Source organism: Colias eurytheme, chromosome 8 (assembly GCF_061535395.1).
Source record: "Colias eurytheme isolate Ceu_HAF_F1 chromosome 8, ilColEury1 Martin Lab GWU primary, whole genome shotgun sequence".
Classification (NCBI taxonomy): Eukaryota; Metazoa; Arthropoda; class Insecta; order Lepidoptera; family Pieridae; genus Colias; species Colias eurytheme.
In genome coordinates this window covers 203,533-230,086 of record NC_142987.1, presented here as the reverse complement: position 1 = coordinate 230,086, position 26,554 = coordinate 203,533, and the positions used below count along the sequence as shown (strand labels likewise).

The following is a 26,554-nucleotide window of genomic DNA, read 5'->3' as shown; positions in this document are numbered from 1 at the left end:
TAAAACGCGATAATGAACCGCATTCCTTACGAGACTATCTTTTAAAGAAATACAAATTTAATCTTTATGAGCTAAGTTATAAAGTTGAATTTAGAACGCGATATTGTACCGCACTCCCCACGAGACAACTTGGAATGAAATACAAATTTAATCTTTATAAACTTAGGGATAGAGTTGAATTTAAAAACTCGTCGCTTAAAAGGTCGTAAATTTTTACGACTTTCGTGACAAGTTCGTGACACAAATTATTTTTGTGAATGTGTGATTGTGTTTCAATAGTGTGAGTTGCCCTCCCCGCACCAAAATCAGCAGAAAGTTTAGTTAGAACATTTGCCAGCGTACTCCATCCATTACTTAATGATCTAAGAATAAAAGTGATGATTTACATGTATGCGACGGAGATGGAATTAAATTAGCAATTTACATTTAAAAAATTCCAGCGAATTTCAAAATAATATAATGTGTTACACACGGACAGTGACAGCGCGCCCGCATATGGTAACCTAGACTCTAGAGCCACGCTAAAGCTATCTCCTAATAATAATATTCGAGGTTTGATATTCATTCATAAATAACAAATACAATAGATTAAATGTATAAATAATTTATTAGTTTAATTAATAAAATATTTGTCGCGTTATGACATATTTTTTATCTATATACAAATCTTGAAGTGACTGTTTGTGCGTAAATTGAAACGCGCATTTATTGTTTATTCCCATGTGGTGTCGAAAAATGGACGCGCACATGATTCTCTAAGGTTTTGAAAATGTTTTTCTTTATTGTTTACATGCGTTAATGGTTAAAAATTCAAGTGATTGTTTAAAAGTGTTAAGTGAAAATGACAGAAATGCCTCCTTATCTCGCAGTTAATGATGAGGAGAATAACAGTGATCAGACTGATAGTGATTCCTCGGATTATGAAGATGATTTACCTTTATGTTTTAACCAGCCCAGGCATACGGAGCCAATAAAAGGTGCTGAACGAGAAGAACACACGTGGAGAGTGAAGGAGAAGGTAGGAAACCAGTAGTAGATGTGGTTACTGCGTCGTAGCTGCATAACAAAACACGCAGGTTCACGATGTCATGAAAACAAACGCACATGGAGCTCCAATGTTTTGTGGTTTGCCTTAATTGTAAACAAGTGAATAATACATTTATCTTATTGGAGAACAATAAAAAACTTCACCTATATTTTTTCGAGTTATAACATTGGTTATAACTTTGTAAATAATTCAATAAATGTAAATTTTACTGTATAGTTGTTTTTATTTTCGAAATAAAATAAAGGATATATGTATTTATAGAAAATTAAAATGAGTAACAGTGAGAAAAGATTAATTGTGTATTGTATTTATAAAAAATTAAAAACTTATAATCAGATAAATGTAAGGTATGATTTATAAATTTAAAAAGTTTGTTTATTATTTCTCATTGTTTACATTGATTGTTGTCAATCATTTTCAATTAAATTAATGGGAGTGTAGAATGCAATTAATCCATCAGTCCCCGGAATCACAGACACAATAGATAATCTATTGTGTCACGCCCCGATCGGGGCGCTCGGTGGTCAATGGGTTAATGTAAATATTCTAGAGTTATAAGTTTGTCTGAATTTGTTATGATTTTGTTAATGTAAGCTAAAACACTTTTTTTTCTTGTTTGATTATAAAAAGTAATTTACAAAATATCTCAGTAATTCATAATTTAATAAATATATAAATATTTAAAATATACCTGTAATCTGGTGGCAGTTCACCTCCACAATCACACAAGTCCCACCTTGTGTTACGATGTCCTTCAAATACATTATAAATCAAAAACCGGCCAAGTGCGAGTCGGGCTCGCGCACAAAGGGTTCCGTAGCAGCAAATATAATAAATTACAGTTAAATCAACCTATCTCAAAAACTATAAGAGATACTTTGATCAAACCAAAAATCGTTGAAAGAGTTAATTAGCATGCATCACCTCTATTTTTTTTAGAATTTTATACCCCGTAGTTATAAAAATAGAGGGGGGGGGACATACTTTTTACGACTTTGAGAGCTGATATCTCAAAAACCGTTCACTTTAAGAAAAATGTTTTTTAGAAAACTTTATATCATTTTAAAAGACCTTTCCATTGATACCCCACACGGGTATGTACATCGAAAAAAAAAATTTCATCCCTCAGTTACATGTATGGGGGGCCCCACCCCCAATTCTTTTTTTTACTATTTAGTGTCATATTTTTGTAGCGGTTCATACAACACATATTCCCATCAAATTTCATCACTGTAGTACTTATAGTTTCCGAGTAAATCGGCTGTGACAGACGGACAGACGGACAGACGGACAGACGGACATGACGAAACTATAAGGGTTCCGTTTTTGCCATTTTGGCTACGGAACCCTAAAAATTACCTTTACCTTGATATAATATTATATTGATGAAATGTCAATCCATTGCACATTAAAATATAGACATTAATTTTTTAAATTATATTAATTTTAATTTTATAATAAACTAGCGGTCCGCCCCGGCTTCGCCCGTGGTACATATTTCGCAATAAAAAGTAGCCTATGTCCGTTCTCGGGTATCAAAATATCTCCATACCAAATTTCATGCAAATTGGTTCAGTAGTTTAGGCGTGATTGAGTAACAGACAGACAGAGTTACTTTCGCATTTATAATATTAGTATGGATTATATAAATTACAATTCAAGGTAAACTTTTCTTTGATGAGCCAAAATAAAAAAAATCTGAAATGTGACATAACCCACAGCATCATTTTCAAGCCCAGGGTGAAGAATACTGTTCAATATTTTATATTTAATTCAATTGTAAAGTAGACCCAGGCTTAATACTTTACAGTATCTACTGTGCTGAAGAACCAGTTAAGAATATATGAAGGATTCATTGCTTTGAATATGTTTACAGTACAAAACACACTGTGTGGCGCTGGTCCTGTGCCTCAATGTGGGTGTGGACCCACCAGATGTTGTGAAGACACAGCCTTGTGCGAGACTTGAGTGCTGGATTGGTATGTTATGGTGTCCTTCTATTATTTTTGTTTATGCAAGAATGTAGAAAAACATTTACTTTTTCACAGTTAAACTAGAGATATTACATACTTATATAGCAGTTTAAATTAAATGATTTTTTTTGGAAATTGTCAGTAAATGTGAAGTTTCTATTATTTTGTTATTCATTTTTTTTAATTGCAGTAAACTCAGTTGTTAATATTATGAAGCAGATAGACCAAATAATACAGGATTAATTTATTATCAATATTATAAATGTCTCCTCATCTAGTTTGAAATGTGATCGAACATTTTATATTATTTTTATTTTCCACGGATTTACAATTTATATTATACATTGTGAAAAATAAATAAGTTTTGAATTTGAATTTTATATACAGATCCAAACTCGCTGTCCCCAACCAAAGCTCTGGAGACAATTGGTCATGCGCTGCAGTCACAGTACGAGCGTTGGCAGCCGCGCGCGCGCTACAAGCAGTCGCTCGACCCTACGAGTGATGAGGTGATCAGTTGGAATTAATGCTTTGACAAATAAAAGATATGTGTAAAGTAGACACATTTTTTGTGTGCCCGAGTAACAAACATTCATAATCATAAAATTTTCAGTAAGGATTACTGATTACGGACCCTTATTTATAATTTACCGTAAAGCATTTTTGTAAAGAATCTACATGAAATACAGAGAGAAATTGCCCTTATAGCGTAAATCGTGCTTGGTGCGTAAACATCGTATCGTAAGTTAATTTAAATGTATTTTTTTTTTATTTCAGTAGTTATTTATCGACTTTTCTGAATAATGATTATTTTATGTTCAATTAAAGCTGTGCTAAGTTATCATTTTGCTACCTAAATGATAACCTTACTGAAAATGCTATCAATCAATTACATAAAGTAAACAAATTAGACAACATTCTTACAAATGTATAATTAACGAATCGAATCAGACAGCAGCTGTATTGAATGGCTATGAGTAACGCAAATGAGGTAATTAGCTCAGACTGAAGCACTGAATGCCGGCCAGTGCGACCTTAGTGCGAATTGGGCCAATGTCGGATTAGCTCACTTCGCCTAATTTAACTGTACATCCGCTGATGTCATCAGTTTTGTTAGGACATTAAATTCGTATGTTTTATATTAATTTGACATGCAAATTTGGATAGTCAATAGATCTAAATGCTGCAAAATGATATAGATAATTTGGAGATAGATAATAAATAATGCAGACATCTTTACCTAAATTAAATTTACGTCAAACGCGAAAAACAGAAATGGGAATTAAAAGTTTATCCTTCCCTTTTTCAGTGTATGTATTCCAGATAGTTATGTGTTTATTATGTTTACTACAAATTAGCATGCTTTTAAATATAACATAATAATATGTATTACAAATCATAGCCAAATCATAAATACAAAAAAAATATGACTTCCAATTTTATGTTGGGTTAAAATAAAAAGCTTCAGCTTTAATTTTGCAAAATTAATTAACATAATTATGTAATTCAAAAATATTGTGTGGTTTTATGAAACCACGGTAAAAGTGAAACTGTTCGAACGGTTCCGAACACTGTTTTGTGTAGCGCATGTCGCGTGACGGTCGGCTGCCGAGTAGGTATACCTACTCGGCAGCCGCGATACACGCGACATGCGCTACACAGACCAAAAAGTTTGAGACGATGTAATAAAAGTTTCACTTTAAAAATAAAAAGTCTTATAAGATCTTATAAAATATTTCCGCTATTAATAGATCAAGAAGCTGTGCTGCTCACTCCGTCGCAACGCAAAGGAGGAGCGCGTGCTGTTCCACTACAACGGGCATGGCGTGCCCAAGCCGACCACGCAGGGAGAGATATGGGTGTTTAATAAGGTAGGTAACATTTTTCATTTAAAAGAATAATTCTAATTAAATAATCCTAATAAAAAATTAAAAACTTAATTATTTCTTATAGGCGTACACACAGTACATCCCCCTATCGATGTACGACCTACAAACGTGGATGGGCGCGCCCTCGCTCTACGTGTACGACTGCTCCAATGCTGGAGTTATTGTGGAGAACTTCAAGCAGTTTGCTGAACAGCATGAGCGGGATTATGAGGTATGTGTTATTGGCTTAATGTTGTATTGATATTTTAGAAAAATAGTTATAGATCTCAAAATATTGAATTATGCAAGTTGGGCATTATTTTATGAAAATTATTAGGAATTATTTGATGTGATTATTTTTAATTATGATTAAACACAAAAAAAACAGGTAATTTTGAGTACTTACTTTTGTTCTATGGTGTTTTTTCTAATATAAATAACATAAGCATGTGTATGTTATCATGTTACACTGAATAATATGTCCTCTGTATTGCCTTTCGATTTGTATGAACAAATATTATACTGTGTCCGGTTATTGCTTCCAGATGCAAGTGAGCAGCAAGGGTGGCGAAGCGACCGGCCCGCCGGTGTCGTACAAGAACTGCATCCAGCTGGCGGCGTGCGCGGCGGGCCAGAGCCTGCCGATGTCACCCGAGCTGCCCGCCGACCTGTTCACCGCCTGCCTCACCACGCCCGTCAAGATGGCCATGAAGTGGTTCGTGTTGCGGAGCCGTCTGCGCTCGGCCAGAGCGGACCTGATTGATCTTATAGACAAGTAAGTATGGTCCTTCGAGCCGGATGTCTTTAATTATATTATGTTTGAACTAAAAGTAGCTTTGATTAGATAAAACAAATAAAATGATTTCTATTGAAATCATTAAACAACGCAATGGCATGAATTACACACTCTGTTAACTATAATATAATTTTAAAATTATTTAATTTTAAAATAACCTTTTTAATTATTTTATAGTATTGTTGAAATTTCCAATTTGATCACCTTCATGAATAGTTTAGCTGAATATGTATTGAATTAGGTTTAAAAATTTTCATAAAACAGTAAAGTCATATTAATTTCTTTTACTAGAATGTCAAGTATATTTACAGATACACTTGATATATTTTTCAAAATGTTAGCATTTATTACGTGCGTCGTTCCAGAATCCCCGGTCAGGTGACGGACCGGCGCACGATGCTGGGCGAGCTGAACTGGATCTTCACGGCTATCACGGACACGATCGCGTGGAGCTCGCTGCCGGCCGAGCTGTTCCAGCAGCTGTTCCGCGCTGATCTCCTCACAGCCAGTCTGTGCAGGAACTTCCTGCTCGCCGATAGGATCATGAGGTCATTATATTAATAATATAGTCTTACTATGTTGCTTTGGAATTATGTCGATTGTCTCTGAGCTATTTTTGAAATTTCCTAATTTAATTTTTGTAAATGATTTGTCTGTAGATTTTCATTTCATTGCAGTGCAGCTTGCATCGATTTTAAACGACCAGTTTCGATTTGTCATTAGCAGTGCGTACCTATTTAAATTGGTCTGCTTGTACAGTTGAATTTGAACTTCTTTTTTTGAAGTGAAAACTTCTTTAGCGGCGTTGGGTATAAAATCTTAAACTCGCGTCAGGACACGTGGCCTGATCGAAAAAGCGTAAGACGGATGGATATCAAACATGCTCAACGTTAATAATCAAGTTTTCACTTTTGCCAGCATTCCCGGAGTGCAACCCGTCTTTCTTTTAATTTGTTCCTATAACAAGTATTAGTATGCACTGCAATGACTGGAACGTGCTCCACGTTGCTACACGTGTGCTGCAGGTCGTACAACTGCACGCCGGTGTCGTCGCCCGCGCTGCCCTCGCTGGCGCGCCACCCGCTGTGGGCCGCGTGGGAGCACACGCTGGACCTGGCGCTGGCGCAGCTGCCCGCGCTGCTGGCCGAGCGCGCGCCGCCCTACCGCCACTCGCCCTTCTTCCGCGACCAGCTCACCGCCTTCCAGCTGTGGCTCGACCTGGGCAAGTGTACGTGTACCCCCTAATAATAATTATATTATTTATTATAATTACTATATAGTATAAAACAAAGTCGCTTTATCTGCCCCTATGTCCCTATGTATGTTTAAATCTTTACTTTAAACTACGCAACGGATTTTGATGCGGTTTTTTTTAAATAGATAGAATGATTCAAGAGGAAGATTTTAGTATATAATTTATTAAGTTTTAGACAAAGCGGGCGAACCCGCGGGCGAAAAGCTAGTGTATAATAAGCGACAGCAAATTCTTATATTGTTAAATTTATGTAACTGTGTTTTTGCTGAAATAAATAATTTTTCATTTTCATTACATTTTCAAAAGAGCAACTATGGAATTTCTTGCCGGTTCTTCTTCATAGATACTGCTAACGAATCGGTGGTAAATGTTGAAAATATGTAATGACGATTCGAAAGTGCTTCTAGAAGAAGTGTAATTGAATTAATAAATACTACATTTCCGCCCGCGGCTTCGCCCGCGTTTTCAAAGAAAAACCCGCATTGTTCCCGTTCCCGTGGGATTTCCGGGATAAAACCTATCCTATGTGTTAATCCAAGTTACCCTCTATATGTGTGCTAAATTTCAATGTAATCGGTTCAGTAGTTTTTACGTGAAAGAGTAACAAACATCCATACATCCATACTTACAAATTTTCGCCTTTATAATTAGACCGGGAGATACTGACACAAAATTTCGAGTCATTTGTAACAGGATGGCGGTTCTACAGGGGTCTTAGTACGCAATGACAAAAAAAAAATGATGGTGTGAACGCTGGTACCGGTGGGTTTGTCGCGTGGGCGTTAGTCGAACTCGTCGGAAAAATAGCGAAAGTCAAACGATTTGTAACACAAAAATTTTAGAATTTACCGATAGCCCATAAAAAAGAAGTAGGCGGTAGTGTCATGCCATACTTTTCCGGTATGACTTACAGCCCGCCATACCGACGCGAATGTGTTGATTTAAAAAAAACAATTATTCAACCATTTGTACCAAGCTAACTTTTGCACAGGTAACCATCGTCGTGCAGCCATTTACGAAAGTCGCCATGCCATACTTTTCGGACGATTCCAAATGGTCGCCATACCGCCGAAAATCTGCAAATTTTTTTTATTTCGCCTATCTTTTTGTACCAGTATTGCATTTGGCTTTTTGGAGAGTATTTGATAAAATGTGACCATTATTATATTTGCCATACTTCTAGTAGGGGGAAAAAGTGCTGTCATACTTGAAAAATAAATTTATTATTAATTTATATAAGTGAAGATTTCCAACACCTAGATCTTTGAAATTTTGTATTTATATTCGTTGATCCTCAAACTTACAGGAAAAATAAGTGCCATACTGTTACAAATCGTTTGACTTTCGCTATTTTCCGATGAGTTCGACTAACGCCCATGCGACTAAGCCGCCGGTACCAGCGTTCACACCATCATTTTTCTTTTTGTCATTGCGTACTAAGAACCCTGTAGAACCGCCATCCTGTTACAAATGACTCGAAATTTTGTGTCAGTATCTCCCGGTCTAAATAGTATTAATATTTGAGTGTGGTGTCGGCGGCAGGGTCGGTGTCGCGCGCGCCGCCGGAGCAGCTGCCCATGGTGCTGCAGGTGCTGCTGTCGACGCTGCACCGCGTGCGCGCGCTGCACATCCTGTGCCGCTTCCTGGCGCTGGGCCGCTGGGCCGTGCGCGCCGTGCTGGCCGTCGGCATCTTCCCCTACATGCTCAAGCTGCTGCAGGCCTCCGCGCCCGACCTGCGCCCCGCCATGCTCTACATATGGGCCAAGATTATTGCCGTCGATCCGGTCATTATAAACTTGATTAAATATGTTTAATATATGTAATATACATACTTAGGGATATGTTAATTAACATAAAAAATTGTATAAATACTCAAAATACGAAACTTAATATCATAACACTGCTTTGTCACTATTAATAAAAAATAATTTATAATATCTTATTTGGTGTTTGTAACAATAAGTATTATGTGTCATCATTTTGCATTATCTATGGATCACTTTATTTTACAGAGTTGTCAAGTAGATCTGGTGAACGCAAAAGGTCATAAATATTTCCTTGCAATTCTTCAAGACCCGTCTGTTGATGTAAGTTTAACATAGCACTTAACTATTTTTTTTGCTGTTATTTTGACTTGACTATAATATGTATGTTTTACATTTCAGACGGAACATCGCACGCTAGCAGCGTTCGTGTTGGCGGGGATTGTGGACAATTATCCTGCGGGTCAAGAGGCTGCGCTGCAGGTTTGTTTAATGGTTTTTTCGTAGTAATATTAAGTTTTTTGGAGATTGAAAAAAATTCGTCTCTTATTTTGATAAGTAGTAGTATTTACTTGTTTTGCAGAGTGAAAATAAAATTTGTTTTTAATTTTCAAATAAAAGAATAATAATTAAAGTGCCTTAATTGTGGGCAAGTTATTTTCTTTTATTGTTTGCATGTGTAATATTTTTTTTTTATTTGTGGGTACTTGATGTCTATTGTATGTGTGCAGGGCTCAATGATATCAGCGTGCCTGGAGCAGCTGCACGAGGCGGAGGGCGCTGGTAGTGGGAGTGGGGAGGGCGTGCTGCAGCAGTGGGCCTGCGTGGGGCTGGGCCGGCTGTGGCGCGGCTGCGAGGCGGCGCGCTGGGCCGGCGCGCGCGACCTGGCGCACGAGAAGCTGGCGCCGCTGCTGGCGCACGCGCGGCCCGACACGCGCGCCGCCGCCGCCTTCGCGCTGGGCTGCTTCGTGGGCGCCGCGCCCGCCGCGCCGCGCACCGACCACGCCAACGCGCTCGACCACCAGGTGGCCGTGCTGCTGGCCCGGCGCCTCGCGCTCGACGCCTCGCCGCTGCCGCGCGCCGAGATACTCGCCGGTGAGCCGACACCCCATACGTACACATGCATGCATACGCACGCACCGTACGCACAATAATACATCTATAAATCTGCACAGTCGAATGTCATAGCCATAAACTAGTTTTGGATTTTATATTTGTGCAGCACAATAATACAATTATTAGAAAAAAAAATATTTTCTTATCATATTAATTTTAATTATTTTTGCCTTGCTCATTGTGACTTTTCATTTTCAGCATTACAATGGGTGGTACTTATATTCGAGCAACACTTCATAGCAGTTTATATTCAAGAGCGAATGCGACGCAGTGATAGGTAAGTTTTGCAAAATGTTCTACACTTGAATTTTTACGACAATGACAAAAAATATAATTTTTAATTTCATTTACATAATATGTACGTATTTATTTTAATTCGTCAAATTTATCTTTATAATAACGTGTATGTGTGCAGGGAGTCTGGTCGCGGCGCGGGAGGTGGGCAAGTGGACCGCGGGCAGGAGGCGCTGGCGGGGGGCCGCCCGCCCCGGCACTCCTCGCCGCACCACTCGCTCGCGCTGCCCGCCATCGGTGAGCACCACCACCACTACACTAACACTTACCTTTCCACCACTTTCAGAAAATAAAGAATTTATTTGATGAAACACCACGCGACCCTACACCACACCACGCTACACCACGCAACGCTCTTTATTTAATTTGTTATAATCAAACTAAAAACTGATTGCTATGTGATTTCCTTTATCTTGTTTGTAAAAGTTTTAGATTTTTTTCTATTCAAACTGTATAATCGATGATAATGTTGAGTCACGCAGAAAAAAGACCACAATATACAAACAAAGACATGCTTATATAAACTCTAACGCCTAGAACATAAGGTACATTGTCACTTGCGTTATTTTGCAGGTTTCGGCTCGGTGTACATGAAGCTGTGGGGCTGCGTGTGCGCTATGTGCCGCGAGCCGCACCCCACGCTGTCGCAGATGGCCAATGACGTCATCGGGTATATAGCCAATCAGGTAACGGGATTTTGTATTTTGTTTACATTTTGAAATAATTTAACGAAATGTTTTAATTCCATACTGAAAATGAATGATCTCGTGTCTTAAATTTTTTAATATCTCTGGACATAGAAGATATTTTGTTTTTATGGCGTAAATGTGAATTTTTTTTGTTTGATTATGAAAGTGACACTGGGTTCATCAATTATTATTAAAAAAGGAAATATTGCGGTTGTTTTTTGTCAAATTATTTTTTTTACCTACCTTTACAATCAATTTGGTTGTTGTATTTTTTTTGAAGTACTTGATCGGTTCACAGGTGGACAGCGTGGGGCGCGAGGTGTCGGAGCGGCACTCGAGCAGCGGGTCGAGCTCGCTGCCGCCGTCGCCCAACACGCGGCCCGCGCCGCCGCCCAACGCGCACACGCCGCACCTCGGTGCGTACACACAACTATACCATGCCATACGCGAATAAGTTCAAATTTTCGATAAATTTCAATAATCCAAACGTTATTTTATTTGAAAAACGAAAAAAAAATTGTCCGGCACCGTCCGTAAATTCAAGATACATGAAATGCTGACGATTGTGCGGCGTTGCGCTGTGAATTAAAGCGTTACGTGCGCTCGAAAGCGAGGCTACAGCCAGGCTCGGCCTGTTGTGTGTGATCGGTGATGGTGTCTGATCAAGCGCCGCTTCCCGCGCTCCGTCTCCTTGCACGCAATAGGGTGAAATCATTTTGACGAAAAAAAATATTAATTGAATTTACGTTCTTATAAGCGAAACCAAACGACTGGTTTCAAAGATAACGGTTTTTAAACTAACAGCCTGTTGTATATGTTCATTTCATAACACTAAACACTAAACACACTTTGGATGGTAAAAATTTATGTTATCTGCAGGTCACCGCCGCGGCAAGTCCGGTCTGCCGCACACTATTTCTGAGGACTCTGTGGCGCATCGAGACCGAGACTCCACTTCCTCTACTTCCAGTGAGTATTAATCCCTCAGACCCCGGAATCACAGACACAATAGAAAATCTATTGTGTCTGGCTCGGTGGTCAAGGGGTTAATTTTCAATCTTGGCCGAATACTGTAAAAAAATGCTAATTTTGTTATGATTTTATTAGAAGTGGATTCAAACTGTTAGTTAATAAATTGAAATATTGAAAGGTATATTATGTTGAATACCAGAAATTTTCTCTAATGATAATTTGGCAATTTATTATGGGGATTCATTTATCTTTGTTTATTGTTCTGTAAAAAAACATTATCAATGACCAAAATATTTGGTCCTTCGAGCTGGTTCTACGTATTATAGCTATTTTGCATATTTTTTTTTTACATTTTTCTTGTGAAATACGATGCATTAAACTGTGTTAACTGTAAAATAACTTCAATAACATGTGTATTGTGTGCGTTACAGGTCAATCAGCTAAAAAGCCGATAGTGAGCACGCAGTACGTGGAGTGGGCGAGCGCGCAGTTCGCGCGCGGCGCGTGGGGCGCGGCGGAGGGGGTGGGCGTGGGCGTGGGCGAGGGGGAGGGGGGAGACGGGGCCGGGGCGCGGGGGGATGATGACGTGGAGTGCCGCGCGCACCACGAGCGGCTGTGGCGACGCGCGCGGAACACGAGCATACGCAGGGAGGCGCGCGGTTAGTGAAGCGCTGTTTTTGGTTTCAATGTTACTGGAAAAATGACAATTTCGATGATAAAATAATTATATTTTGTTCATTGTTTTGGATAGATGAGATCGGTCAGCAAAACATATACGATGTGTAATCTTCTTGATGCCTAAAGCGTGTCTTTTATTTTATTTGAAAAAAAAAATTTTTTTGATGAGACTAAGAGATTGGTCTGTTGGGGGTCGGATGTAACTAAAAATGTACTATAACTAACTGGTTGTCGTTTACTAAAAGGTAGAAAGAAAACTAATTTCATGTTGTTTATTTGTTTACAAACATTGATAATAATAAATTATCAAAGTATCTCATTACATTTCGAAGAGCACAACAAAAACTAAATTTTAGGCTTATTATTTAGGAAATGATGATATAATGTGTGTGTGTTAGCGCTGCGCACGAGCCGCGTGTCCCGGCTGGAGACGCAGGCGTTCCACTCGCGCTGCCCGCTGCCGCCCGCCGTCGTGCTGTTCCACCCGTACGAGCAGCACGCCGCCGTCGCCTCCAAGGACAACTTCGGGTGAGGCCCACACCACATTGTAACGATATAATGTGTGTGTGTTAGCGCTGCGCACGAGCCGCGTGTCCCGGCTGGAGACGCAGGCGTTCCACTCGCGCTGCCCGCTGCCGCCCGCCGTCGTGCTGTTCCACCCGTACGAGCAGCACGCCGCCGTCGCCTCCAAGGACAACTTCGGGTGAGGCCCACACCACATTGTAACGATATAATGTGTGTGTGTTAGCGCTGCGCACGAGCCGCGTGTCCCGGCTGGAGACGCAGGCGTTCCACTCGCGCTGCCCGCTGCCGCCCGCCGTCGTGCTGTTCCACCCGTACGAGCAGCACGCCGCCGTCGCCTCCAAGGACAACTTCGGGTGAGGCCCACACCACATTGTAACGATATAATGTGTGTGTGTTAGCGCTGCGCACGAGCCGCGTGTCCCGGCTGGAGACGCAGGCGTTCCACTCGCGCTGCCCGCTGCCGCCCGCCGTCGTGCTGTTCCACCCGTACGAGCAGCACGCCGCCGTCGCCTCCAAGGACAACTTCGGGTGAGGCCCACACCACATTGTAACGATATAATGTGTGTGTGTTAGCGCTGCGCACGAGCCGCGTGTCCCGGCTGGAGACGCAGGCGTTCCACTCGCGCTGCCCGCTGCCGCCCGCCGTCGTGCTGTTCCACCCGTACGAGCAGCACGCCGCCGTCGCCTCCAAGGACAACTTCGGGTGAGGCCCACACCACATTGTAACGATATAATGTGTGTGTGTTAGCGCTGCGCACGAGCCGCGTGTCCCGGCTGGAGACGCAGGCGTTCCACTCGCGCTGCCCGCTGCCGCCCGCCGTCGTGCTGTTCCACCCGTACGAGCAGCACGCCGCCGTCGCCTCCAAGGACAACTTCGGGTGAGGCCCACACCACATTGTAACGATATAATGTGTGTGTGTTAGCGCTGCGCACGAGCCGCGTGTCCCGGCTGGAGACGCAGGCGTTCCACTCGCGCTGCCCGCTGCCGCCCGCCGTCGTGCTGTTCCACCCGTACGAGCAGCACGCCGCCGTCGCCTCCAAGGACAACTTCGGGTGAGGCCCACACCACATTGTAACGATATAATGTGTGTGTGTTAGCGCTGCGCACGAGCCGCGTGTCCCGGCTGGAGACGCAGGCGTTCCACTCGCGCTGCCCGCTGCCGCCCGCCGTCGTGCTGTTCCACCCGTACGAGCAGCACGCCGCCGTCGCCTCCAAGGACAACTTCGGGTGAGGCCCACACCACATTGTAACGATATAATGTGTGTGTGTTAGCGCTGCGCACGAGCCGCGTGTCCCGGCTGGAGACGCAGGCGTTCCACTCGCGCTGCCCGCTGCCGCCCGCCGTCGTGCTGTTCCACCCGTACGAGCAGCACGCCGCCGTCGCCTCCAAGGACAACTTCGGGTGAGGCCCACACCACATTGTAACGATATAATGTGTGTGTGTTAGCGCTGCGCACGAGCCGCGTGTCCCGGCTGGAGACGCAGGCGTTCCACTCGCGCTGCCCGCTGCCGCCCGCCGTCGTGCTGTTCCACCCGTACGAGCAGCACGCCGCCGTCGCCTCCAAGGACAACTTCGGGTGAGGCCCACACGATAGTAACGTTAGCAAATCAATTTCAGGACAATTATCACACACGGCACGATCTCATCCCATATTAAGCTTTCGCTTGTGTTATGGAAACCAGATGGCAGATAAACATACATATTATATAATTTTAAATAAATACTTTTATAGATAATTAACACCCAGACAATAGTTTCGAAAATTATGCAATTTATGTCTGTATGTAAAAATAAATGACTATTTCCTCCTTGATCACGGCATCTCGCGTGGATAGCTTGACCGATTTCGATAACTCTTATTTAGATATGGTCGTTATTGTCATGAGAAGGATCTTCATAATTAATTAATAATACATATTTCTTGCAGGATATGGGACTGGGGCACTGCGGCGAAGCTCTGCGTGGGCACGTGGCGGCGCACGTGGGGCCGCATCACGGCGCTGGCCTACCTCAACGCGCACCACCACACGGCGCTCGCCGTCGCCTCGCACCAGGGCAACCTCGCCATCTACCGGTAACAGCCCCCTTCAGCAAATAATATGTAGAAACGTCATTGATCCACTTCAATTCATACAAAAAACACTCCAATATTCAATCTATACTAATATTATAAAGCTGAAGAGTTTGTTTGAACGCGCTAATCTCACGAACTACTGGTCCGATTTGAAAAATTCTTTCGGTGTTAGATAGCCCATTTTTTGTTATTGGAGTAATTCTTTCAGCTGACATGTAAAATAACGTGTTGTTGTGCTCGGTGGCAGGCCGTCGTCGTCGGGCAGCAGCATGGAGCCGCAGCTGGTGTCGGCGTGGCGCGCGCTGGACGTGCGGCCCGCGCCCGACTACCGCCCGCCGCCCGCGCAGCCCATCTACAGTCAGTATACTATATATGCTACAGTCGAAACCCTGAACCAGTCAATAACCTTATTGATAGGTAAAATTAGTCAATAACGTTATTGACTAAGGGCGTCGGTCAATATCCTTATTGACTGATTTTATCTGACAAAATCGGTCAATATCCTTATTGACTGAATAAGGTAAAAAATCAGTCAATAAGGATATTGACCGACGCCCTTAGTCAATAACGTTATTGACTAATTTTACCGGTCAATAAGGTTATTGACTGGTTCAGGGTCTTGACTGTAACATATACACACATACACACACACACACGCGCGTACGTGCAATTAATACAGTCGGTATATACACATACGCACGCATACAACGTACGGCATGTATTCAGTCTACAATCAAAATATGATCGCAAACATACACCTACTCATATGGTAACAAAAACAAAAATAAAAATTCACATAAAAAGATGGATAAAATTACGCACACAAACACACAAGAACCTACACATACCAAAGTGCACAAGCATACATACACTACGCACAGTTTGTTCATTCAAATTAAAAGAATCCAGTTGCACACACTCGTCCTGTTATTATTTTGACATTTTTTTAGAAACACAAGATAAAGCATGTTTGTTCGTAATCTTAAATGTTTGAAGTCTTCGTGATTTTTTGTTTATGTTCCTCACATAGATGTTTTTACTAATAGGGTATTTAATATTTAAACCAATTTTTTTTTTATCAAAATGTAAGATATTTGTGTACTGTGTTAACATTGTGGCCTGTGGGGTGTGCATTGTGATCGTACTCATTTGCTTCTCACTAATCGGAATGTACAAACGCATTGATCAACATTTTATATGTACCACAAATATTTGTTCAAAGTTCAAGTTATGAGCATTTCATATTCAAACGCAATTTGACTTATTCTCCATAGATTTAGTTACAAGTCATCTTAGACAAACATCGGTCATGATTTAGACTTTAGGTTTAGAGTATTTTATATAAAAAAACAATACATGCACATAGTACAAATAGCGGCTAAAGCCATTGATGTGAGTAAGCTACTACCCATGCATTAAAGGGGGACGTGTTAGGGCACCTTATCAGCTTGGACCTAGCTGATAAAGCTAGGTTAGGTAGTTAGGTTAGGTCAGTCCGGGTGGTGAGTGGTGTGCGTGTGCAGGTCTTGCGCAGCTGGTGTCGGAGCAGTTCAGCTCGGCGGACGAGCGGCTCGCGGCCGGCAAGGCGCGCGCAGACGCCGAGCGTGAGTGCCCACGCGTAACACTCGCAAGCTTACTTACTTACTGACTGAACTATAAGCTTGTATTGTTCTTGGATACGCTTGGCCAGATATTAGTTAACTATGTAAAACTGTATATTCGGGTTTCCGATTGATTTGACAAAATGTGGGTAGTTGTGCTTTTGCATGTTTTGCATGTAGTAGGATTCATTTTACGTTGTTTGCTGTAGTGCGTGATATCAGCTGTTCTATTTCTTTGGCTTCCTCACTTCCTTCCTGTTTTTGCGTATTACTATAAATATTATTAGCGTGTAGTTTAGTTCATTAAATTAGTTATCATCTATTAGTTTAGTGTAGGCATTCGTAGTAAACGGCTCAAAAGAGTAACTAGAATTTAGCATTTAGATAAGTGCATTCATGATTGCAGTATGATATGTAATTATCTTTTTTTTTTTCATTTTTATAAATACAACTCGATTCCATCACTGCTTATTGTTTTAAAATTTTATGCATTTTTAATGGCATGAATAAATCACTGATGATGAAGATGAAAGACCAAAAAATATTGATATCTTTTCCTTTTGGTCCTTCGAGTTGGATTTCTACTAATCATAGTATTGTTATATAGTCAATCAACTAGTAAAGTATTGTGTGTGTGTCGCAGTGGGTGTGAGTACCGGTTCGGGCGGCGGCTGGTCGGCGCCGCCGCCGGGCACGCTGCTGCGCTGGGCGGCGCGCCGCTGCAGCCTGGCGCTGGCCGGGCCCGCGCCCACCGTGCGCCTGTGGGACGCCGTCGCCGAGATGCTGCAGGCCGACATCGACACGGGTAAGTGTGCTGCTGCCGGTGAGATGACAGATAGTCGGTGACAGATAAAATATTAAATAAATAGTGCCAATAATATGGTATATCGAACTATTTTTTTCATCTACCTACTCATTTCAAACATATTATAATTTATTATCTTTAAAAATGTGACCGTATTGATATTTAATATCATTTAATAAAAGATTGTATTCTTTATCAATTGATTAATTTATATTTTTTCTTGCTAAGCTAATATAGGAATGAAGTATCTTATCGCGCGTTGCGAAAGGTGGCTAGACGGAATAGTTGTATCGACACTTTTTGCTTTTGTTGTGCAGCGTGCGCGTGTTTCTCTGTGTCTCTCTTCTTTTCTCATAGATAAAAGAAATTCGCTCCATTCCTTCAAGTTTTTGAAGTGAAAACTTCTTTAGCGGCGTTGAGCACTTTTTCTGTAATGGGTATAAACTCGTGACCTGATGGAAAAAGCGTAAGACGGATGGATATCAAACATGCTCAACGTTAACAATCAAGTTTTCACTTCTGCCGGCACTCCCGGAGTGCAACCCGTCTTTTTTTTTTGTTAATATACTGTGACTACACATGTGTGAGTGTGCAGGCACCGAGGCGGCGGCGACGTCGCTGTGGCGCGGGCGCTGGCAGGCGGTGTGCGGGTTCGCGGACGGCTGTGTGCGCGCGTGGGACGAGCGGGCGCCGCGCGACGCGCTGTACGCGCTGCGCGACCACAGCGCGCCCGTGCTCGCCGCCGCGCCCAGGCACGACCACCACGCCATCGTCACGGGCTGGTATGTGTGTGTATAGGGAGCAGGCGGTGCGCGCGTGGGACGAGCGGGCGCCGCGCGACGCGCTGTACGCGCTGCGCGACCACAGCGCGCCCGTGCTCGCCGCCGCGCCCAGGCACGACCACCACGCCATCGTCACGGGCTGGTATGTGTGTGTATAGGGAGCAGGCGGTGCGCGCGTGGGACGAGCGGGCGCCGCGCGACGCGCTGTACGCGCTGCGCGACCACAGCGCGCCCGTGCTCGCCGCCGCGCCCAGGCACGACCACCACGCCATCGTCACGGGCTGGTATGTGTGTGTATAGGGAGCAGGCGGTGCGCGCGTGGGACGAGCGGGCGCCGCGCGACGCGCTGTACGCGCTGCGCGACCACAGCGCGCCCGTGCTCGCCGCCGCGCCCAGGCACGACCACCACGCCATCGTCACGGGCTGGTATGTGTGTGTATAGGGAGCAGGCGGTGCGCGCGTGGGACGAGCGGGCGCCGCGCGACGCGCTGTACGCGCTGCGCGACCACAGCGCGCCCGTGCTCGCCGCCGCGCCCAGGCACGACCACCACGCCATCGTCACGGGCTGGTATGTGTGTGTATAGGGAGCAGGCGGTGCGCGCGTGGGACGAGCGGGCGCCGCGCGACGCGCTGTACGCGCTGCGCGACCACAGCGCGCCCGTGCTCGCCGCCGCGCCCAGGCACGACCACCACGCCATCGTCACGGGCTGGTATGTGTGTGTATAGGGAGCAGGCGGTGCGCGCGTGGGACGAGCGGGCGCCGCGCGACGCGCTGTACGCGCTGCGCGACCACAGCGCGCCCGTGCTCGCCGCCGCGCCCAGGCACGACCACCACGCCATCGTCACGGGCTGGTATGTGTGTGTATAGGGAGCAGGCGGTGCGCGCGTGGGACGAGCGGGCGCCGCGCGACGCGCTGTACGCGCTGCGCGACCACAGCGCGCCCGTGCTCGCCGCCGCGCCCAGGCACGACCACCACGCCATCGTCACGGGCTGGTATGTGTGTGTATAGGGAGCAGGCGGTGCGCGCGTGGGACGAGCGGGCGCCGCGCGACGCGCTGTACGCGCTGCGCGACCACAGCGCGCCCGTGCTCGCCGCCGCGCCCAGGCACGACCACCACGCCATCGTCACGGGCTGGTATGTGTGTGTATAGGGAGCAGGCGGTGCGCGCGTGGGACGAGCGGGCGCCGCGCGACGCGCTGTACGCGCTGCGCGACCACAGCGCGCCCGTGCTCGCCGCCGCGCCCAGGCACGACCACCACGCCATCGTCACCGGATGGTATACACGTTTTATTGGAATATTTAGAACATATTTACCTTAAGTAATTTCAATCGACTTCAAAAAAAGGAAAAAATTCTCAATTCGGTTTGTGACGTCAAAATTTTTGATGATTTTTTTCTATTCTAAGGATAGTGTTCCGATCGGTCCTATTCGATAAATGAACCTGTATTAGTGTTCAATTAACAATTAGTGAGAAAAACGCGTAAAAAAATTATGAAGTATGGATACGAAACATTTATTCGCATCTACTATGAAACTACAATAAAAAGCTATAAATTAGAATAGAACACTGTACGTGTGACAACGTGTGTTGCAGCATGGACGGCACGGTGCGCATCTACGACACGCGCAAGGTGTCGGCCGCGGTGGTGGTGGTGCGCGCGCCCGGCCCGCTGGCCGCGCTCGACGTGCACCCCCGCGCGCCGCTGCTCGCCTGGTACCAAACACGTTATACTTTATACCACGCTAGATGTAGCCCGCGGCTTCGCCCACGTTTTCAAAGAAAAACCCGCATACCGTTCCCGTGGGATTTCCGGGATAAAACCTATCCTATGTGTTAATCCAAGTTACTCCTTATACATACAGGGTGTAATCGTTAAGTGTGCACAGGCGATTTTTCCGTAAGTATTACAGATAACAAAAAACTTTAAACTGATATCGAAAGTACTCAACCTAATGAGTAAAATGGCCGTAATAAATTTTTAAAAATAAATCGAGAAATATCAAAAAAATTATCTTTAAACCCTCCCATACATTAAGTATGAAATATGAATATCCCATATACATTTAATATGAAAGTATCGAAAATACATCCTAAATTCTACGAATCAGCCTTAGTACCCGTTGTAGTGTCTGTCACCATATTTCATCTCTGATAATATTGTAAGTATAGTAAGTATTTTATAGTTGATATATATCTATTTTTAATTTCTTGTCGTATTGAATCCTATATAGTTCGTACTTATTTATATGTTTACGTTTATTTTATTTATATATCTACGCACCGACCCACCCACACCCACCCACACATACACACACACACACACGCACACACATCACACAGGCTGTAACTCCGACTGTCAACAGGGGTTTCTGAAAATCAGTGCTGCCAGTTGACTCAAAAGTCACTGCAGCTTTATACTGAGAAGCCCCTTTTGATAACAGACGTTGCCGCACAGTACTTGTTTTTTATTTTTAGGTTGTAAGTTTTTAATTGTGTAATTATTTTGTGTTAGTTTTAAGTTTTTTTACCATGTTTTCTTATTACTTTTTTTCTGTTTCTGTGTGGCTTGTACATCTTTTTCTTTTTTCGTTTGTTATCAATAAATGTTTTATTTATTTATTTATTATTTTATTTATTTATTTTAAAGATTTTAGCTTTCTTTTTATTTTTTGGTTTTCTGCTTTAATTACTTCGCAAATTTGAAGTGGCATTTTCCACGCTTTTTCCGGACATTTCCACGCATTTTCCGGGGATTTTCCGAGCATTTCCCTGGCATTCTCCAGGGATTTTCCAGGCATTTCCACGGTTTTTCCGGAAATTTCCACGCATTTTCCGGACATTTTCACGCATTTTCCGAATATTTTCCGGACATTATCACGCATTTTCCGGATATTTTCCAGGGATTTTCCAGGCATTTCCACGGTTTTTTCGGAAATTTCCACGCATTTTCCGGACATTTTCCGGATATTTTCCAGGGATTTTCCAGGCATTTCCACGGTTTTTCCGGAAATTTCCACGCATTTTCCGGACATTTTCACGCATTTTCCGAATATTTTCCGGACATTATCACGCATTTTCCGGATATTTTCCAGGGATTTTCCAGGCATTTCCACGGTTTTTTCGGAAATTTCCACGCATTTTCCGGACATTTTCCGGATATTTTCCAGGGATTTTCCAGGCATTTCCACGGTTTTTCCGAACATTTTCACGCATTTCCCGGATATTTTCCAGGGATTTTCCAGGCATTTTCCGGATATTATCCGGACATTTTCACGCATTTTCCGGATATTTTCCAGGCATTTTCCGGATATTTTCCGGACATGTTCACGCAATTTCCGGATATTTTCCGGATATTTTCCAGGAATTTTCGAGGGATTTTCCAGACATTTCCACGGTTTTTCTTGAAATTTCCACGCATTTTCCGGACATTTTCACGCATTTTCCGGGTTTTTTCAGGCATTTTCCGGATATTTACCGGACATTTTCACGCATTTTCCGGATATTTTCCAGGGATTTTCCAGGCATTTCCACGGTTTTTCCGGAAATTTCCACGCATTTTCCGGATTTTTTCCGGACGTTTTCACGCATTTTCCGGACATTTTCACGCATTTTCCAGGGATTTTCCAGGCATTTTCCAAGTTTTTCCGGAAATTTCCGAAAATACCCGGAAAATGCGTGAAAATGTACGGAAAATGCGTGGAAATGTACGGTAAATCCCCCGAAAATGCCTGGGAAATGTCCGGAAAATTCCCGGAAAATATCCGGAAAAACGTGGAAAATGTCACTTCAAATTTGCGAAGTAATTAAGTAAGAAAGCTAAAATCTTTCATATTAAATGTAAATATATGGGATATTCATATTTCATACATAATGTATGGGAGGGTTTAAAGATAATTTTTTTGATATTTCTCGATTTATTTTTAAAAATGTATAACCGCCATTTTACTCATTAGGTTATGTACTTTCGATATCAGTTTAAAGTTTTTTGTTATCTGTAATACTTACGGAAAAATCGCCTGTGCACACTTAACGATTACACCCTGTATATGTGCTTAATTTTATTGTAATCGGTTCAGTAGTATTTGCGTGAAAGAATAACAAACACACACACACACAGATCCTCACAAACTTTCGCATTTACAATATTAGTAGCAAGTAGCATATACCGCATACTGTATACGATATAAGGATATAACACGCACTTTATACCGATCATTCTATAGTTACACCAAACAGATGCAGATTACAGCATACACTTTACACCACACATAACACTCTACCACTATAGATTCCACTGTATACTCTCCACACGATATAAATATTCGGATTTCTAAACCGGTATCATATACCCGACGCCTAACAGTCGTATATCTTTCACTAAACGTACTTATTATGTTTTTTTGACCGTTTCGTATAATATTGTTTACATATGACACTACAGCTGATTTAGTTAAATTTAAATAATTCTACCTGGTAAATGTTGATCTGTTTAACATACACTTATAATGTGTTGTGTGTGCAATACGATAATAATGTTTTACCGTTGATGCTGTTATCAATTTTATTATACCGTCGTGATGTGGATGTAATTCACGGTATTATAAAAATGTGCTGCTTTATACTAACGTCTTGCGTGTATAACGTGTCATTTTGCGTGTCACGTGCTAAGACGGCTACGTTTTGCGCATAATGTTAGACTTGACGTTGCGTGCTAATATATTGTGTATCATATTGCAGCGGGTCGGTGAACCAGTGCATCAGCATCTACGACCTGCGCGGCGCGCACCTCAACACGATCAAGTTCCACGAGGGCTTCATGGGCGCGCGCATCGGGCCCGTCTCCTGCCTCACCTTCCACCCGCTCAGGTATACTAGTTACGACCCGCGCACCTCAACACGATCAAGTTCCACGAGGGCTTCATGGGCGCGCGCATCGGGCCCGTCTCCTGCCTCACCTTCCACCCGCTCAGGTATACTAGTTACGACCCGCGCACCTCAACACGATCAAGTTCCACGAGGGCTTCATGGGCGCGCGCATCGGGCCCGTCTCCTGCCTCACCTTCCACCCGCTCAGGTATACTAGTTACGACCCGCGCACCTCAACACGATCAAGTTCCACGAGGGCTTCATGGGCGCGCGCATCGGGCCCGTCTCCTGCCTCACCTTCCACCCGCTCAGGTATACTAGTTACGACCCGCGCACCTCAACACGATCAAGTTCCACGAGGGCTTCATGGGCGCGCGCATCGGGCCCGTCTCCTGCCTCACCTTCCACCCGCTCAGGTATACTAGTTACGACCCGCGCACCTCAACACGATCAAGTTCCACGAGGGCTTCATGGGCGCGCGCATCGGGCCCGTCTCCTGCCTCACCTTCCACCCGCTCAGGTATACTAGTTACGACCCGCGCACCTCAACACGATCAAGTTCCACGAGGGCTTCATGGGCGCGCGCATCGGGCCCGTCTCCTGCCTCACCTTCCACCCGCTCAGGTATACTAGTTACACTATTTATTTGGATACTACAGCTCAAACTTACCCAAATTGTTATATTTACGTTTTCAATTAGACATAGGAAAATATTTGTATCACTGTTATACTTTATATATAAAATTAATTGAATAATTTTATCAACCTCGTGCTACCCACACAAACGTTTAGACCTCATTCACACGAGAGCTTTTTTAACGTCCGTTAAAAAAGCGTCCAAATAGAACAAATGCATTCCCAAGTATATGTTCACACGTCAGCGCTTTTAAAGCGCGACGCTTTTTTATCGCGCAGTGTTCTATTTTCAACGCTCGGCGTTGGGCGTTAAATAAAATAGACCACAGGAAACTTCTTACTATTCAGACGAGCGCTAAAAAAGCGCCGGCGGCCGGCGCTGCGTTCAGTATGCCGCACGCTCGCTCAGCGGTAGCACGTGTTTGTTGTGCTTATAATCATCAGAAAATCGATACGATGTCGTGGATTGTTGATCCCGAACTATTAATTATAGATGTGGAGTCTCGTCCGTTCCTGTATTCAAAATCGTTATAGACATTTGAAAATAATTAAAAAAATTCCGGGGTATTGCCTTAACTCTTCGTACAGTGTCACAAACTGCCCTTTTAAGTATATCTCTGTTCATTCAGAGGATGTACCCAGAATGCCTTTTGTTTTCTTTTTCGTCTTTTAATAACACAAATCGCTAGTGCCAATCTTTCTTTCTTTCTTTCTTTCAAATATACCTAACATATAAAAATTAAAACAGTAGGTATTTTTATCATATTCCTTTAAGTAACATGTTTATCGATGACGAGTTTGAACAAATACCTAAGTAGGTACCTACAAGTGGTTTATTAAGAACAAACTTTCCGAGGAATTCTAAGCAAATATAATAATATAAATATCATAAAGATATTACGCAACTGACATTACGTAATTATTTTAGCAGAAACCATTTCCACGTCTTACTGAAGCCAGAGACGAGACATGAGTGATTTTAAAGCGTTAGTATGAACAACCACAGAGAGAACGTTTAAAAAGCGCCAACGCCGGGTTTTAACGCAACGCTTTTTTAACTCTCGTGTGAATGAGGTCTTATAGTAACACAGTAATAACGTCGGTGTGTTGCAGGTGCGCGATGGGCGTGGGCTCGAAGGACTCTACGGTGTCGGTGTACGTGTCGGAGGCGCGGCGGTGACCCTCGCTGTACGGGCTGGCGCTGCCGCTGCCCTTCTCGCACTGACACCCGCCCCGCCACGCCTTCGCCCCGCCACGCCTTCGCCCCGCCACGCCTTCGCCCCGCCACGCCTTCGCCCCGCCACGCCTTCGCTCCGCCGCGCGCCCGCAGCGAGGACGAAATGCGCAAGCAGAGTGAGCAGCCAATGTTGTATAATAGAGCGGGATTACCGCGTTGTATAGTTTGATACAAGCAAGTATAACAAATAATTTTTAGTAATTTTGCATTATTAAAATACGATTTACTACATCTTGGACATACATATTTTGAATAGTAATTAATGTAACTGTATTGTAGAGTAATAGGCACAGGACTAAAAGATTTGTTTTATTAAAGAACATATTTTTAAAAAAGTTATTTTTTTCAGCTTGTGCTAAACACACCATCAGTTCGATAGTGGAGCGAGATCATTACATCAACTATAAATACGTATATAATATAAAATACACTAGTCGCTCACCATAGTATCGCTTCCTGTACAACCCTTACCCTTAATTTGTGGCTAAAGGCATAAGCGATTTTGTTCATAACTCCCTATTTACTAATTCATGTCTGCTATTTGCTATAATTTAAACGTTTTCATATTATGGTTGTGAAAGCTTTTAACGTTTAAGTAAAGTTTGTTTCTGTTCACTATATAAATGTTTTACAATGTTGTCTGTTTGTTAGTTCGTTATTTTATCTGTGTATCTATACATACAGTGGTTGAACGAAAATGTTAAGACATGAAAGAAAAGATATTTCGACATCGCGAAATATATGAGGTTTGTTGGCAGCCCTAACTGTTGATACAAAAGCGAATTGTGATAGCCCTGTGTTGAAGTACTGAGGTCTGTGCGTTTATTACTTGTTCAATGTTTTCTGCAGTCGTTTACAAACTTCCCACCGAATAGTTGTGCCATTTAAATTTCCTTTATTTACATTTAAAATAGCAGACATGACCCGGTATTTCTTATATTGTTTAACACAAAATAATTCCCACATAGTACTTATAATTATTTATAATATATTGCAACATTATTTAGCATTATTAAAGGACATTCTAGTAACAACATAATAATATATATCCTGCAATATGTTTAAGACGGAATTTGTTATTATTAATCTGTAATTCATGCTTGTAGAACTAATTCATTATCATGTCGTATCACCGAGGAAGATGTTTCAAATTTACATGATAAAATAAATAAAACTTCCACTTATTCTTAAAATTTTATTTAATTTTCATATTTAACAATAATTTAAATATATTGAAATATACACATCTGTACAAATATTAAAGTACATACATATATTATCGTGGGGTATAAATTTGAAACCGCTTCTCATTTATATTAAAATAGAAAGTATAAATCGAACGAAATATTTTATATTACGCTTTAAGTTATTGTAACTATACTGTGTACATACCGCGGCGTCGGCGTACCGGTCTCGCAATATTAATATCGGTACAGTCGTTTATGTACTATCTTTGAAACATTGCAGCATTTATTAATAATCAGTAAGACATACAAATTCGCAATAAGCGGTGAACATATTTGAAAGGGAGTAGATAAACGAGTAGTGACGTATGTACGTAACATAGCGA

The 26,554-nt window shown here is 42.8% G+C and overlaps 1 protein-coding gene across 1 annotated transcript; it reads left to right on the top strand.

Moving 5' to 3' along the window:
* The first annotated feature begins 716 nt into the window (after positions 1–716).
* Positions 717–25,058, top strand: raptor (regulatory associated protein of MTOR complex 1). The gene is made up of 27 exons (XM_090104227.1): positions 717–1,018; positions 2,925–3,027; positions 3,409–3,530; positions 4,773–4,892; positions 4,975–5,121; positions 5,435–5,664; positions 6,051–6,233; positions 6,711–6,913; positions 8,483–8,724; positions 8,953–9,027; positions 9,106–9,186; positions 9,435–9,798; positions 10,018–10,096; positions 10,235–10,350; positions 10,687–10,799; positions 11,101–11,218; positions 11,682–11,771; positions 12,206–12,433; positions 12,851–12,980; positions 14,907–15,053; positions 15,301–15,410; positions 16,577–16,657; positions 17,316–17,459; positions 18,055–18,241; positions 19,839–19,958; positions 22,983–23,111; positions 24,861–25,058. Exons 1-27 carry the CDS (start codon positions 842–844, stop codon positions 24,925–24,927), a joined length of 3,906 nt encoding a protein of 1,301 aa, XP_089960353.1. The 5' UTR covers positions 717–841; the 3' UTR covers positions 24,928–25,058.
* Positions 25,059–26,554: the final 1,496 nt, after the last annotated feature.